Source organism: Myotis lucifugus, unplaced genomic scaffold (genome assembly GCF_000147115.1).
Source record: "Myotis lucifugus unplaced genomic scaffold, Myoluc2.0 scaffold_576, whole genome shotgun sequence".
NCBI classification, from domain to species: Eukaryota; Metazoa; Chordata; class Mammalia; order Chiroptera; family Vespertilionidae; genus Myotis; species Myotis lucifugus.
This window is the reverse complement of record NW_005871624.1, coordinates 6569-23404: the sequence shown is the minus strand read 5'-3', so window position 1 is coordinate 23404 and position 16836 is coordinate 6569. Positions and strand designations below refer to the sequence as shown.

General features: G+C 46.3%; 1 protein-coding gene across 3 annotated transcripts; it reads right to left on the bottom strand.

Annotated features, from left to right (window-relative positions):
• Positions 1-2983: 2983 nt before the first annotated feature.
• Positions 2984-8462, bottom strand: RPS14 (ribosomal protein S14). Of its 3 annotated transcripts, none has more exons than XM_006104471.3 (5): positions 8302-8462; positions 6402-6552; positions 5420-5581; positions 4222-4298; positions 2984-3102 (listed from the first exon to the last, which is right to left on the bottom strand). In XM_006104471.3, the coding sequence occupies exons 2-5, from the start codon at positions 6548-6550 to the stop codon at positions 3035-3037; spliced, it is 456 nt and encodes a 151-aa protein (XP_006104533.1). In that variant the 5' UTR covers positions 6551-6552; positions 8302-8462; the 3' UTR covers positions 2984-3034. The 3 variants fall into 3 exon arrangements, with proteins under 3 accessions (XP_006104533.1, XP_006104534.1, XP_014302308.1); XM_006104472.3 differs by lacking the exon at positions 8302-8462 and adding an exon at positions 8098-8236; XM_014446822.1 differs by lacking the exon at positions 8302-8462 and adding an exon at positions 7120-7138.
• Between the last annotated feature and the right edge of the window lie 8374 nt (positions 8463-16836).

Here is a 16836-nt window from a genome sequence, read left to right as displayed (position 1 = left end):
ATTCTTTCAATGATTCATCAAACCCAAACTTTGCAGACTGGGTTGGTGCTGGGGCAGCAGACAATAAACAAGACATTCTCCCTGTCCTCTCAGAGTTCACAGGTTAGGGAAATGGGCTATTAGGACAGAGGGTGACCAGTAGTGCCATGCAGGCGTATGGATGCTGTGGGAATTCAGTGGAGAAGCACCTTGAGCGGCAACCAGAAAAAGACAACTTTGGAAGTGATAAAAACTGATTCTAGCCAATAAGCAGAAGGCAGGGAGGCCAAGCGGGGGAAGCAGATACTAAGAACCAAGCTGGGAGGAAGAAATCATGAAGACATGGAGAACTGGAAAAGTGAAAGAACTAGCTTGGTTTGGGCAAAGAGGATAAAGAGTAGGGTAGGGCCAGATAAAACACTGCCAATTTGTGCAAGAGATCCGATTCTAGAGTGAAGACAATAGGGTGGGGCAGTGATAAAAATAGCTGCGATGGAGTGATACGATCCAATTAGTTTTAGATCACCCAGCTGCAGGGGGGTCTAGGATAGGCAGGAGTCAGGGGAGACCAAGAGACTTGTTAGGAGAGTGTTGTAGCTCAGGTAAGCGGGAAGAGCCAGAAGTTGGGGCCATCTCTCAGGACCTGGTTGGGTTGCAGTTACAGCCAGTGGCATCAGGTTCACCTACCAAAGTTGGGATTCCATGGTCTGCAATCTCAGGTGGCCAACAGCTCAGTTCTGCCTTGCCCGCCTCAGTGGCCAATAGGCTGCTACATCCCAATTTGAGCTGCAGAAATTAGCTCACCTTAAAAACAAAACCCTGAAAGGAACTGCTTTAAAGACCTGGCTGACTGCATCCCTGGTTACCAAGGAACAGCAGGCCAAGTTGCAAAGTCCCATCACAGGAAATAAAAAGAATGCTCCAGCAACCACCAGCATTTTTCCACTAGGATCCAGCCAGCTGTCATTCATGCTGCTTGGCAGAAGAACTGAACATGCATAAGAATAGCAGCTTCTTTTTCAGTGCCAGGCACTGCGCTAAATACTTTAATCTTATTTAATTCTTGTGATACCGTATGAGGCAGCCATTATCATGGGAATTTTCACTAATGGCTGAGAGGTCAAGTTAACTTGCCTGAAAGTTACGAGTCCGAGGCTGAGGAACTAGGATTTTCATCCAGGCATGTCCACCTCTTGAGGGTCTGTGCACCACATCCTGCCTCAGAAACCAGCTGACAGTAGGAAAGCACCCTTTTTTTCCCTGTTTATTTTAGGATTACTTTAAATTTACCCCAAAGTGGAGTTTCTATATACCACTCATCCAGTTTCCTCTAATGTTAACATCTTGTTACCATGTACACTTGTCAAAATCAAGAGCCTACTAACTGGACTCCAGTCCTTATTTATGTATTTCAAAAATGTTTTGTTTTTTTTTTTGAGAGGGAGAGGTACATCAAACGAGAAACATCAATCGGCTGCCTCCTGCACACGCCCTACTGGGGACCAAACCCCAACCTGGGTATGTACCTGACCTTTCTTTGCATGGGATGTGCTCAACAACTGAGCCACTCCAGCCAGGGCTAGATTTTTTTTTTTTTACATGAATGCCCTCTTTCTGGTCCAGGATCCACTGTATTGTTATGTCTCCTTAAGCTCCTCTGCTCTTCTCTGTACTTATTTTTCATGACTTTTGACAATTTTAGTTTGGTAGAATGTCCTCGAATTGGGTTATGGGTTTTCAGAAATATTGCAGAGATGAAGTGTTCTCATCATATCAACGTGATTTATCACAAATACTGTCAACTCCAATAGTTTGATTAAGGTCTCTCCAGAGCAAAGTTAGCATTTTCCCTCTTCCAGGTTCTATTCTCTGGAAAAGGAGTCACCAAGTACAGCCCACATTCAATGGGAGGAAAAATTAAGTTCCATTTACAGGAAAGAGGAATATCTGTATTATTTGGAATTTTTAGATTTGTAACTTCATTTACTAAAATCACATTAGCATGGGTTCATTTTATACTTTGGGTAGTAATCACATTTATTTTTAAGATTTAGAAAATCCAAAAAGGTTGACTTGTTCATTAAGGTACGTTGGTAGGAGCCATGGCTAGACCATGGCTCTTCCAAGTGGGAAGTTGTGAAGAATGTGACCTGTGTGTCCGACAATGGGATATTTTTCAGCAATAAAAAAGAAGTCCCGATGAACCTTGAAAACATGTCTTCCCTACCTCTTCCAATAACCCATTGGTTTAACAATCACCATCACAGGGCCCTATGACAATCCCTTGCAGAACACTCAGTACCATCTGGCACTACTGGGTCCTTGGAGCTGGATACAAGCTTCCGGAAGGCAAAACTTTTCTCTCTCATTGCTGATGAAAATAGGGCTTTGGTGTGTATTTGTGGAGTGACTGAATCTTTATGTACTGATGTGGAACAATCTCCAAGATCTGCCAAGTGAGAAAACGCAAGATGCAATAGAGCGAGCTACCAATTTTGCACATAAGGTATGGGAGGGCGAGTCTACACCCACACGTGTTTATATATGGCTCAGTCTGGAAGGCTCCTCTTCTGCTCAGGCTACACTTGGCTCAACAGTTTCCACTCCGGTTTTTTAAGGGCCGTTTTTGGAACCAAGATCGCCACCTCTAAACAAGGTCTCCAAGGACTTCATCTGCTTTAGGTGACAGATAATAATGCCCAAGCAGAGTACAAAAGACTCAACTGCAGCACCAACATCTCCCCACCTCTTAGGTGCATCCTCCCAGGAAGCCAGTTCGCAGAACGCAGGCTCACCCACTGTCCCATGAAGGGGCTGAATCAAACCCTCCTGTGTTCCTGTGTGATAGGTTATGTCCTCTGAAGCAGTATTTATTTACCTGCTGATTTAGCTCTGTACCTGTGATCTCAAGTCAGCCCCACACCCTGGTTAAATGCAGATAGAGAAAAGAATTAAACTTCCCTGAGGTGTGGACCCAACATGAAGGAGACCACTGGAGTCAAAATAGCGGTCACAAAGGCAATTTATTAACAGAAAATAATTTGAGGAGTCCTGTTCACAGACGGCGACCACGGCGACCCCCCTTTCTGCGGGTGCTGTCGGAGGGGATGGGAGTGACATCCTCTGTGGGGAGGAACAGAAAACATCATTGCCTAGAGCTGAATGGGAAGAAGTCCAGGCCTCTCTAGGCCAGTGCTGTAATGGATCAGTAGTGGATCCTGCTGCTCCCCAATGAGTCCTCAGTATATAACAGATGGCCATGGAGCTGCCTCATCCTCAAAATTTCTGAAGTGGTTTGATCTCACTTTCGAGAAACAGAAGCTGAGGCTCAGAAAGGGTACACAACTTGCAGAGGCTGTCAGAAGCAGGCGGCAAAATCCAGGTTCTTGACACCTAGCCCAGTGTAACTGAAGACTATCTCCTTTTCATTAGGTAAAAGGTTGAAAATATTCAGGGGGGAAAAAATTTTAAAGAGAAGGCTGGACTGAGGAATCAGTACACATTGCCATCAAGTGCACAGAAACAATACAGAAGGGCTAACACGTATGGCTACACAAATGTAGGGAACTTGCTGGGATTCTCAACCATGGGAATTGCTGCCCTCTGCATTCATTTTTGTCACAATCACTGGTATGTCCTACTGATAGTTACAGGCATACCCTGGAGATATTGCAGGTTTAGTTCCAGATGACTCCAATAAAGTGAGTCACACAATTTTTTTTGTTTTCCCAGTCCCTATGTTTACACTATACCGTAAGTGTGCAGCAGCATTGTCTAAAAAAAAAATGTACATACCTCAAAAACTGTATTATTGCTAAAAAATGCTAACCATCAGATGAGACTGTTGTAGAAATGGCACTGATATACTTGCTTAATGCAGGGTTGCCAAAAACCTTTAATTTGTACAAAACACATCCATGAAGCATAATAAAGTGAAGTACAATAAAGGAAGTTTTGCCTGTAGTAGGCAAGGACCACACAGGAGGCAGCCCACACAAAATGCCAGTAGTAACCCCCTTGAGAACACTGTAAAGACAAGGATAATTCCTCTCCTCTTAGTTCCACCAGCCACTGTCAGTCAGAGGTTCAGAGATTTATCACGTGGCACTTCACGCTCTGCATTAACAAACCTAACTGCCAACAGTTATCATACCAAGCCCTATATCCATTGGGCACACCATATGCTTTCTGGAGTCAATGCTTCAAAGCATATCCAAGCATTAGCTCCAGGAGGGCACTTACCAATCCGTCCGATCTTCATTCCCGAGCGGGCAAGGGCTCTTAGAGCTGACTGGGCCCCTGGTCCAGGGGTCTTGGTCCTAGGAAATGAAGATCTAGTCATTCAGGATTCTAAGATCTCACAACCCTCTAGTTCAGAGACCTGCAAATTTTCCTTAAAGGGCTAGACAGTAAATATTTTAGACTTAGTGGGCCACTTACAAGTTTGTGACAAACTAAAAAAAAGTACTAAAAACATAAAAAATATTCTCAGTCCACAGACCATACAAAAAACAGTGGCAGGCCAGATTAGGCTACTGCGTCAGTTTACACCCTATTCTGCCTGCAGCCTATTTAAAGCACTGCCCCTTTCACCCACATGCTCGAAGAAGTCTGTCTTCTTCAGTGATCTGTCCATTTCCAACTACTCCACCCACCCAAGACACTACCATCTCTCCACTGGACCAGTTTAATAACTTCCTGTCTGGTTGCTCCCTACACAGCAGTCATCTTTAAAAAACCCAATCCCGCCTTAGCTGGTTTGGCTCAGTGGACAGAGCTTCAGCCTGCGGACGGAAGGGTTCCGGGTTCGATTCCCGTTAAGGACATATGCCCAGGTTGTGGGCTTGATCCCCGGTAGGGGGCCTGCAGGAGGCAGCCAATCAATGATTCTCTCATCATTGATGTTTCTATCTCTCTCCCTGATTAAAAAAATAATAAAAATTAAAAAATAAATAAACAACCCAATCCCATTGGTCATTACCATTAGAGTATTTATCTCCCCCCTACCCCCAGTCCCAACAGAACCTCTCTGATTACACTTCACACCACTCTCCCTCAGATGTGCCAAGTTCATTCCCATCTTAGGACCTTTTTCTAGCAGCTAAATTACACTTTACCACCAACCCATCCCCAACACCTTTTTGCTTCTCAGCACTTGCCACAAACAGAAAACACCCCCTCCATGTTGTTTAAAGTCTGACTGCAACAGCCAATGTGCCACACAAGAGGGTAGAGACCATCTACTTTCCCCCCATCACCCTCCTCTAATAGCTAGAACACAGAATCTGGTATGCAGTGAGTGCACAGTACACAGGAACCAATTATTAATTACGTACATACACAAGATGTCTTGTGCAGGGTCACAAAAGAAAACCAAGTCTCAAATCCAGGTGTTCTGGCACCCAAGCCCAGGGATCTTACCTCTCAGCCTCAGCCTTACCTATTTCCTCCTGTGGCCCGGAGTTTGATGTGAAGAGCAGTGATGCCCAGCTCCTTGCACCTCTGGGCCACATCCTGGGCAGCCAACATGGCAGCATACGGAGAGGACTCATCTCGGTCAGCCTTCACCTTCATCCCACCAGTCACACGGCAGATGGTTTCCCTGGGGACAAAAAGCACAGGGTCATTTCTTTCTCATCCAACAAGGACTCAGAGTGTCATGTCCTAATGAGTCAAGAGCGCCACAGCTGGGGACAGCAGAGGATGGAGGTCATGCATGCTAGGCTTTGGGAAGGCCGTGAGGGCTTTCATGGGCAGTCTCAAGTCCCACAATAGCTAAACTCTGTATTATACTATATACTGACTTACTTTTGCATTTCATTCTCCCTATTGAGGTGGGCACTATTAACCTCATTTTACATACGCAGAAACCAAACTCAGAATTTGAGTTCACAAATCACAAAAATTTGCTAATGGCAGCCAGAACCTGTACCCAGGGCTCCCTTTCAGTCCACCCCTGTCTTTACCCAGAGACTGAGGATTCAATGACCACCACACTGTAAGGCCATAAACAAAGCATCTCCTCTCTTCTAGCTCCAGTGCCTGGGAAATTACCAACCAAGCACGCTTCCTTATCTGAACATTCTTTTTTTTTTTTAAATATATTTTTTTATTGATTTTTTTACAGAGAGGAAGGGAGAGGGATAGAGAGTTAGAAACATCAATCAGTTGCCTCCTGCACACTCCCTACTGGGTATGTGCCCGCAACCAAGGTACATGCCCTTGACCGGAATCGAACCTGGGACCCTTGAGTCCACAGGCCAACGCTCTATCCATTGCGCCAAACCGGTTAGGGCTGAACATTCTTTTTAAAGTTATTTTAAGAAACCCCCTTAAAGTGCCACCCAGTTCCAGGTCATGTCTTCTCCCAACCCCTTGCTTATTATTAGTTGGGTCCTGCACCTCTCCACCCAGATACTCACTTGCCAGAAAGATCCGTGACATGGACGAAAGTGTCATTGAAGGATGCAAAGATGTGGCAGACACCAAATACATTTTCTCCTTCAGCCACCTGAGGCCCGAGGCTGATGACCTGTTCTTCCTTCTTTTCCTTCCCCTTGCGAGGTGCCATTTCTGAAAGAAAATCCAAAGAATCCTCAAGTTAACAGAACCCTTTTCCCCTGGCTATTATGTCCCTGGGTTCAAAAAGCTCCTAGCATTTACTTATTCTTTTGGTCTACAAAGTTAATACATAAAAAAGCGCCATCCTGTTTTACTGGTCTAGTAACTGCACTGCGGAGGTAGTGCCAATACTAATCCTTATCGAGGTGGCCTAGGGGGTAATGAATGGCACATGCCAGGCACCTTTCGGTGTGGACCAGAGTCTCCGTGGACGTTCTGCACAGGATCAAAGGTCCTGCAAGGGGCCCTGGGGAGGCTGTGAACACTCTGGCAACAGGATTCCCAGGTGCGTCTTCTTAGCCGGAAACCCAGTGCGGCCGCTCCCCACCGGCCCTGTCAAAACTTGAGTCCCCCCCACCTCTGTTTTTAGGGTTAACAGGCAGGTGCTCAGCCAACACTGGCGTGCAGTCCTAACCCAGGGGTGGGCAACCTTTTTGAGTGCGTGCCAAAACCAGCAAAATCTGACTCAAAATTCTTCTGTGTGCCAACCCTAATTGTTTGAGAACATGTTACGCCTACTTGATATCTCTTAAGGTGTACGTATGTGAAGAACCTTGAAGAAATAATTCATTTGAGCGACAAAAACACAGTATATGATGATGAAAAATACATTTATTTTTTAATGTATACATGTACACTGGTAGTCCGACAGAAAACTTTATGACTCCGTTTGATATTATCAGTGGGACTTTTGCTGCTGCATCACTGATGACAGAGATTTTACATCAGGTTTGTATTTCGTGACCTTCAGAGATATGCACGAGCTACTACTTTCATCCTTCAGGCTACTCCTATTACGAGACTTAACAAAACTCATCACTGAGAACAAAGATTCACAAGCGTATGTGGATGAAACCAAAACACTGGTCGGATCTAGGAAGGCAGGGAGAGTTAAGGCAGAGGCATAGAAATTGCTCTTCCCCTCTCTCCTCAATCCATGTCTATGGTCTTTTAAGATAACTTGTTACGTAAAATTATTTATCTAAGATGCACCTACACTGAATTTATCTGAAAAATAAAAAAGTCGATATTAAGAAAAAAATTGTAAATGGAAAATTATGAGGGCTTCGCGTGCCAGCAAAAGTCACTGGCGTGCTGTTTGGCACGCGTGCCAGGGGTTGCCCACCCGTGCCCTAACCCCAATTTCTGGCTTTCAGAGGCCTTGCCCTGAGCGCCCAGAACTTGCAACGTGCCCGACTTAGCCATCCCCAGCCTTAGCAACACCCATCACAGGGCGGTTTTCCCAGCATCCCCTCTTTAAATCCTCACTACAACCCCGTGGGATCAGCGCGACAATTACTCCTATTTTCCAGACAGTTAACAAGTTACAGTTGAGGCGCCTGGCCTGCGACCGCCCAGAAAGAAGCTGGCGGGGTCAAGGCGGGAGCCCACATCAGACTAGAATCCCCGCTCCTTCCCAACCACGCCGCGCGGTCGCTTAAACGTAGCAGTGGTCATATGCGGGGCCAAGGCCTTGAACGCGGGACCCGCACGCACCCTCACGTCACCGGCTCCCCTCTGAAGCAAGACCTCCGCTCCCCAAGACGAGGCGAGAACCTGTGTCTGGGGTCGGCCGGTCGCGTTCTTCTCGCCCGAAACCTGGCCCGGCTTCCGCGGAAAGGCCCCGGCCGCGCGCCCCGGGCCCCGCTGGACCCCCTTGCCACAGGATGCCACCAGATTGTCCTTGCCCAGGCCTCTTACCTGCGTGTCTCGTCCAGACTCCGCCACCGGAAAGAGAGATGGGAGGGGGCGGGACTACAGGTCACGTTAGCGTCCCCGGAAGTGTACGTCTGAGGTCACCGGGCGAGGCCTTCCGGAAGACACCGCCTTCAGCGTTCCAAAGGAGATTAAGACGCGCCCGCGAAAAGACGGTTTACTTAAGCGAGTTCCAAAGGAGGTAAGGGGTTGGGTGTAGCCGGCAGCGGGCCGGTCTCAGACTGCACCATGCAGCCACATCTGCCGAGAGAGGCAGGCCTGTGTTTTAAGATGGCAGTCACCCCGGCTAGAAGACTTCCGCCGTTCTGACCCCGGGCCTGGTCAGCCGGGAGGTGCAGCGCACCTAGTGGCGCGGAGGGGAACAACAAAAATAAAACGGGCAATGAAGGGATTAAGCAAAAACAAGCAACAAAAAAAACTCATAGACAAAAGTTTGGTGATTGCCAGAGGAAAAGGGCGGGGGGAGAGGGGGAGATGGAAGAGGGCTGAGGGGGAATAAATGGTGGCAGAAAGAGACTTGAAAGTGCACGATGCAGTATGCAGGTGATGTTATAGAGTTGTATACTGGAAATCTATATGGTTTTATTAACCAATGTCACTCTAATAAATTCAATTAAAAATTGAAAAACAGCCCTAGCTGGTTTGGCTCAGTGGATAGAGCGTCAGCCTGCGGACTGAAGGGTCCCAGGTTTGATTCTGGTCAAGAGCACACGTCCAGGTTGCAGGCTCATCCCCAGGAGGGGGCGTGCAGAAGGCAGCCTATCAATGATTCTCTCTCATCATTGATGTTTCTATCTCTCTCTCTCTCCCTATCCCTTTCTCTCTGAAATCAATAAAAAATATATTTAAAGACAATTAAAAAACAGGCAATCAGAGTTTGGCGTACTATGTACTGGGCACAATAAGAATAAATTGTCCAGAGTCAGGGGGCCGGGAGGACATCAAATGGCTGTCCAAGGAGAGCTTCAAGTTCAGTTCAAACTTGTATTGGTTGATGATGGTGGGACAGGAAAAACTACACTCGTGAAACCTCATCTGACTGATGAATTTGAGAAGTATGTAGCTACCTTGGGAGCTGAGGTCCATTCCCTCCTGTTCCACACCAACAGAGGGCCTATTAAGTTCAGTGTATGGGATACAGCTGGTTAGGAGAAACTTGGTGGACAAAGAGATGACTATTACATCCAGTCCAGTGTGCCATTATAATCTTTGCTGTAACTTCCAGAGTTACTTACAAGAGTGCCTAACTGGCATAGAAATCTGATAGGAATGTGTGGAAACATCCACATCATGTTGTGAGGCAACCAAGTAGATGTTAAGGCAGTGGTTCTCAACCTTCCTAATGCTGCGACCCTTTAATACAGTTCCTCATGTTGTGGTGACCCCCAATTTTATTGTTACAAATTGAACATAATTAAAGCATAGTGATTAATCACAAAAACAATATGTAATTATATATGTGTTTTCTGATGGTCTTAGGTGACCCCTGTGAAAGGGTCGTTCGACCCCCAAAGGGGTCGCGATGCACAGGTTGAGAACTGCTGTGCTAAGGCGAAATCAGTTGTCTTCCACTGAAAGAAGAATCTTCATTAGTACGACATTTCTGCCCAAAAAATACAACTATTCCTTTTTATTTAGAATCAGAATAAAGTTGTATTTCAAATATCTAAAAGAAAAAATAAATTATTCAGTGCTTGTTATTGTATTCCAACCTGGGATAAGTGATTTATATGCATTGCTTCATTTACTCCTCACAGCATGATCAAATAGATACTGTTTTGGTTTCCCACTTATAGATAAGGAATTTTAACTGAGATTGCACATTCATGACCGATTTGGTATTCTGACTTCAAAGCCTATACGTTTAATAGCTACTTCCATATATCCCTCTAATAACACTATTGAAGGACCTTAAAAGATTAGAAAAATGTACAGATGAAGATATGTGGAAGGGCTAAGAAGTAGGTTATATATATTTGTGTGTGTATGTATATGTGTGCATGTACATATATATGTATAGGTGAATATGTATGTATAGGATATACACCTATACATATATATAAAGCCCATGTAATGGACTTAATGAACAAAATGAGTGATTATGCAGAATAGCATATAGCCTTTTGTGCACTGGAATCAATACCACTGAACAACTTCAGCTCAATTTAAGGAAGAACTTATTTTTAAAAATGTAGCACCCCCTTTGTCCTTTACAAAAGTAATTAAGCACAGAACACCCATAAAATACAACATGCAGAATGGCAAACAAAAAAGAACAAAGAAATGACAGTCTTGCCCACCACTATTAACAGCTTGGTGTATGTCCTTCTCAAACAGCATCTATGCATAGAAAAGACACTTTATTTTTTAAGAAAAGAAAATAATTGTAGCAATATTTTTCCTTGATGGTTTAAAAAAAATCCATGCTCATTATAAACAATACACATAATACAGAAAAGAATGTGAAAAAGATAAAAGTCATCTCTATATTTTTTCTTCTAGAGAGACCACCATTATCAAATTGGAACATCAATCCAGAAATAACTTTCTATACTTACATCTATTCCTATATTTTAATTTGTAGTATACAATTTTTTTGTAATATACAATCTTACATAAATGAAATTGTATTCTATATGCTACTTGGTAACTTTTTTTTCATCCAACATTATGGACATCTTCCCATAACAACTATTAGAGACCTGCAACATTTTAAACAAATATTTTAAATTTTATTATTTTGAATATTAAATGCATTCACAAAAATAAAAAACTGCAAAGTTACCAAAAAGTATACAAACAAACAAACAAAAACCCTCCATTGCAGCTCTGTCCCCAGCAACCCAATCCTCTTCCTTATCAGCAAACAGAATATCTGTATTGCATGATATTCTTTTGTATAGCAGTAGCACTACTTTTTTTAACCAGTTCTCTATTGTTAGATATTTTGGTTATTTCCAGAATTTGCAAATATGACAAAACTGTCAAGAACAACCTGTGCTATTTTTTCCTCAGGGTAAATTGCCAAAAGTTGAAAGGCATAGGTATTTTACATATAGATACATGTTGCTAAACTGCCCTCCAGAAAGTTCATGTCAATTTTTATTTCTGCTAAACTGAAAATATCTCCTTGTTGTATTTCTTTCATGGTTAGTAAGCTCAGCCGTCTCTTTATGGATTGTTTTGAGCATTTGCATCTCTTCTGTGAATTGTCTATTTTTATTCTTTGAAAAAGAAGGCTTTTTGTGCTCAAGTAGTGAGTTCCCCAATAGAGGAGGTATGTTAGCAGAGACTGGAGTCTTGTGAGGGGATTCCAGATCTCTCAGCCTCAGCAAGGAAAGGCCTGGTGAAATGAGCACAGCTTAATCTTATGGCTGAAGGCAATCCACACAATTCCCTTAGAACAAATTTCTCCACATGCAAGTCTTATCTTCATCCCAGAAACCATTAAAGTCACTGCTTTCAAACTCCACTTTGATTATTTAATCAACATGTTTATTATTTCTACAAATAGTTATTAGTTGTGGGTCCTCAGGAAAAAATTGTCACTTCTCTGAGCCTTAGTTTTCTCATCTGTAAAATGGGATAATAACAGAATCTTTTAAAATGTATATTGAAACATATATCTTTACTGGGTATTTACTCAGTGTTAAGCTCTGAGATGCATTTAAACTAAGACTTGAAAACAGAATAGGAATTAGCTAAATGAAGGGGGAAAGAATGGCCTAGGCAGGAAAAATAGTAAATGCAAAGGTCCTGGAGTGGGAAAGCACTTGGAGAGTTCAAGGAAATCAAAACATGGCCAGTACCGTGGGGGTACTGTGTGAGCGGGAAGAGGGATGGAAGGTCAGGCTGGAGGAATGGTGGGAGCCACTTTCTGCAGGGTCTTACTTCCCTGTTGTCCTGTCTGTTTTCCCCATTCCATCCCATCCCATGCATTATCAACACTGAGTACAGGAAATGTATTTACAATCACCTCTCATTGTTGTTTTTTAAAGTATATTTTTATTGATTTCAGAGAGAAAGGGAGAGGGAGAGAGAAACATCAGTGATGAGAATCATTGATGGGCTGCCTCCTGCACACTCCCCACTGAGGATCGAGCCAGCACCCCGGGCATGTGCCCTGACTGGGAATTGAACTGTGACCTCCTGGTTCAGAGGTTGACACTCAACCACTGAACCATGCAGGTCAGGCACCTCTCATAGTTTATTCATTCATTTAACATATTCTTATTGACCATAGGAATGACTGGCCGAGATGGGCTTGGGGACAGGATCATTAGAGAAGAGCAGGTCAAGTGACCAGGGACCAGATGCTAGCAACGTCATCCATGTGAATATTGAAATGACCAAGAACTAAAACAGGAACAAACCAATTGAGAGTGACTTTGAGTCCAGGGTAGAGCCCTCAAAGGTGGGAGGGTGTGACCCAGGGATTGGTAGATGTCTGTGCTGAGGTGGAGTAATGAGTGCTACGGTATAGCAACAAGATTCAAAAGGAGTGTCTCCCAGGGAGATGGGAGGCAGAATGGCCTGAAAGTGACAATGAGGAGTAGAAAGGACAACATGCTCACATCCTGAGGCTTCTCCCTCTCCTCTCCCACCTCTTCTCACTTCCACAGGCTGTGGAAGAAAAAGGGGAAGCCTGGGAGGCCTGAGGGAGAATGTAGCATCCTCAGGGGACAGCCAGGTTTCCTAGGACAAGACGGAAATCATCGAGAAAACGCTGGGATGGAGGAGGTTCCTCTCCAGATGTTCTGGAATTCCTGAGGGTGGCAGAAGGCTCTGAGGCCTTGGGGAGGAATCCGAGGGAGGGACTGAGGGGCTGCCAGGCCCCTAGGAACCAGAGAGTTGGAGACAAGGGAGGCCCTGGGTGCAGGGCAGGCAGATGGAGGCAGCATGGGATGAGTGACTGACACTGTAGTTGCTCAGTGAATAATAGTAGCCATGATAGTGCTCACATTAATTGCATATTTACAACATGCTGGACCCTGTACTGAGTCGTGTGCATCATCTCACTGAATGCCCTCACTAACCCTATGAGTTAGAAATTTTATTGCCCTCATTTTATAACTGAGGAAATAAGTTAGTGATCAACAGCCATACGTGGTGGTGCTGGGACCGGAGCCCAGGTAATCTGACTCCAGAACCCCACTATTTTTCATCATGGATCCAGGCATTTTTCAAATATCTGTTGAGTGTATGAATGCAGACAAGGAAATTGGCCTTAAGAAGCCAAACCCAAGCCCTTTCCTGGACCCTCAACCCCTGCCTGGAAGGCCCCTTACTTCCCATTCTTAGCAACAGTTTACGTGTGTGTGTGTGTGTGTGTGTGTGTGTGTGTGTGTATACACGTTTTTTAAGCATGTGATTTTTCTTTTCTTTTAAATTGATTTCAGAGAGGAACGGAGAGGGAGAGAGAGATAGAAACATTAATGATGAGAGAGAATCATTGATCAGCTGCCTCCTGCACGCCCCACACGGGGGATCAAGCCCACAACCCGGGCATGTACCCTGACTAGGAATCGAACTATGACCTCCTGGTTCATAGGTCGATGCTCAACCAGTGAACCACGCCAGCCTGGCACAACAGTTTATATTTTAATTACATGTGGGATCCATCCTCTCCTCCCTTTGGAGGGAAGTTCTGCAAGAGGGAGCAAGGAGAGAGTAGGGAGGGGAAGCTGTGGTCCAGAGAGGGCGAGTTAGTTCACCCTAGACACACAGCCAGGAGTCAGAAACCAATTGCACTCAGTCGGCCCTGGGGCTTGGAGGGGGGCCAAATGAGGCAGCACCCTGCATTCTTCCTGGAAACCCCAAGGTCTGCCCTCTATAGGCTGTGACCCGCCTGCATTCTGAGTGTATGGGCCCAGACTCTCAGCACTTAGTATGTGGAGGGGAGCATTTCAAGGCCTCTGCCAAGGTCTTTGTCTGACAGGGAACACGAGCAAGAAATATGGAGCTTGTGGCACAGGCTTAGCGATGGCGGGATGGGAGTTGGGGGGACTATGGAGCAGAGGGCAGCTCTAGCCTGGCCAGGGGCCATTTAAGTAGAAGCCCAGTGAGGGAGTAGGGCTTAGCCAGGACAGGAGAAGAGGGTGGGGAGAATTCTCAGGCTGAGAAAACTGCCTGTGGGAAGGTCTTGAGTCAAAGGAAAACTTGGGTCATTCAGAATCATTTGTGGAGAAATTCTCTGTGGCAGAGTGGAGGGAATGGTGGGAGGTGAGCTCGAAGGTTGGGGGATGGGCCCACGGAGGGGTGGTCAGCATTTTATGATGGTGGGCAAGAGGCTAAGCACACCGCGGCGGGCAACGTTCCTGCTCCTAGGCCCAGCTCTACCCAATGAAGCCCATCAGGGCAGGTCCCACCCTAAGTGGGACAGACAACAGAGGGGCCAAGAATGCCTGCTCTCCCCGATGTGCCCACTAGATGGCGCCTGGTCTCCACACTGCTGGGGAGGATGGGGGACTGGCTGCTTTGGAGTGAGAGTGTGGAACTCTGCACTTCAGTCAGGACATGCACCTGGGACACAGTTGTCGGGTGGCCTTGGTGTACTTACTCCTTTTGTGCCTCATTACACCCCCAGGAGCTCAGATCTTTACCCACATTTTCCAGAGTAGGAAGCTGAGGCAGGAGAAGGTTAGGGATGTGCCTAAGGTCACTTGGCTGGTTCACAGTGGAATAAGTGGATACAGATCGCTGTGAGGTCTCCTAGATGCTGATACAGGCCTCCCTGCACTTTGCCACACCACAGGACCAGGTTGTGAATGACCTGCTCTGGGTCACTTATTCCAGAAGTATCCTGGGCCACTTAATCACTCCGCACATTGGTTGAGCACCAACTATGTGCCAGGCTTTGGAGAGTGACAAAGCAATGGGTAGCATAGGCATTGGAGCAGTCCAGCAGGGGAGACAGCCAGCTGTTATACAAGTAAACCGGCCAACGATTTTATCATTGCAGGGTGCGGTAAGTCCTATGAAGGAAACAGGCAGACCCGGGAAGGTTACAGGGCTGGGCTCACTCTCTTTGAGGAGGGAAAGACAGGACTTTAAGGAAGAGACCAGAAGGGTGAGAAGGTGCAGCCATGAGGAGGGCTGGAGGAACGGCCAGCACTGGGGCAGAGGGGACGGCTGGGCGAGAAGAGCCTGAGGGACTGCAAGGAGGTGGGGGCGCAAGAGGGGGAAAGAGGTGAGGTCATCCGGGAGGCAGGGTTCTGCGCGCCCTGGTGAGGAACGTGTGTTATTTCTACACGCCATGGGAAGGCAGTGAAGAGCTTTAAGCAGGGCGTGGCATGTTCTGATTTGTGTATTTCAAAGTCCACGCTGGCTTGGTTTGGTGTTTGGAGAGTCAGGTGACGATGGTCATACAGGTGAGACATGATGGTGGCTCAGAGCATGACGGCAGCTGTGAGGATGGAGGACATTGAGATTTGAGAGACACTTTAGAAGCAGAATCTACAGGATTTACAGATGATTGGATGCAGGGGTCAGGATCATTACAGGTCCTAAGACTGGGCAATAGAGAGACCATGGGGCCTAGAACCCAAGTGGGAAGGTCATGACCTGGGCGGAGGTGGGAATTAAGCTTAGGCCTTGTTATTTCTGGAGCCACCACGTGACATCATAGTAGAAAGATGGGGCAGGCATTTGGGGCTCATGGGAAAGGTGGGGCTACTGATGTAACTTCAGGAGCTTCTAGACCAGCCGTGGGCAAACTACAGCCCGCGGGCCGGATCCGGCCCGTTTGAAATGAATAAAACTAAAAAAAAAAAAAAAGACCGTACCCTTTTATGTAATGATGTTTACTTTGAATTTATATTAGTTCACACAAACACTCCATCCATGCTTTTGTTCCGGCCCTCCGGTCCAGTTTAAGAACCCATTGTGGCCCTCGAGTCAAAAAGTTTGCCCATCCCTGTTCTAGACTGTACTTCATGTCAAGGGATCGGATGAGATCACACAGCCCACTGTCCAGGCAGCTCATCAAAGAACGGGAGGTAGCGAGGGCCCCATCACTGGCGGTGTGCGGGGGAGCCTGGCTGATGGCTGTCACTGTTGCTGGAGAGGGGAGGCCCTTTGAGAGAGGTGGAACAAAACGGCCTCTGAGGATGCCACAGACCAGGACCCCGGGTGGTCTTGGGGCTGCGAGGAGAAGGTGGACATGCTGACTCCGTCTCTTTGTCTGTTAGATCCTCCTTCCCAGTGGTATGTCCCCCACTGCCGTCTGGCAGGGCCCAGAGACACAGGCCCCCAGGGTGAGGTGGGGGTAGCCGTGGGGATGGGGCTGTAATTTCAGCCGAGGGCAGGGCTCCTTAGTTTCAGTGCCAACTGGTATGAGGTTCCTCTTTCTGGCACCTCCCCCAGGACTGTCTCTGCTGACAGCCCTGCCCCTCCCAGGGCAGCTACGCAGCGTCTCTCAGAGGAGGGCCAGGCCCAGAGAGCAGCTGCTGCTGCGTGCCCACCTGCAAAAGCGTGGAGTCAGGTGGCACAGCATCCTGGACATGGGGGTGGGGGTAATGG

Excerpts from the sequence above, each read along its gene's own strand:
- RPS14 (XM_006104471.3), bottom strand. The coding sequence starts at position 6,550 with ATGGCACCTCGCAAGGGGAAGGAAAAGAAGGAAGAACAGGTCATCAGC. Across the intron at positions 5,582-6,401 it reads GTCACGGATCTTTCTGGCAA|GGAAACCATCTGCCGTGTGA; the intron begins GTGAGTATCTGG and ends TTTTGTCCCCAG. Across the intron at positions 3,103-4,221 it reads AATGAAGATCGGACGGATTG|AGGATGTCACTCCCATCCCC; the intron begins GTAAGTGCCCTC and ends TCCTCCCCACAG.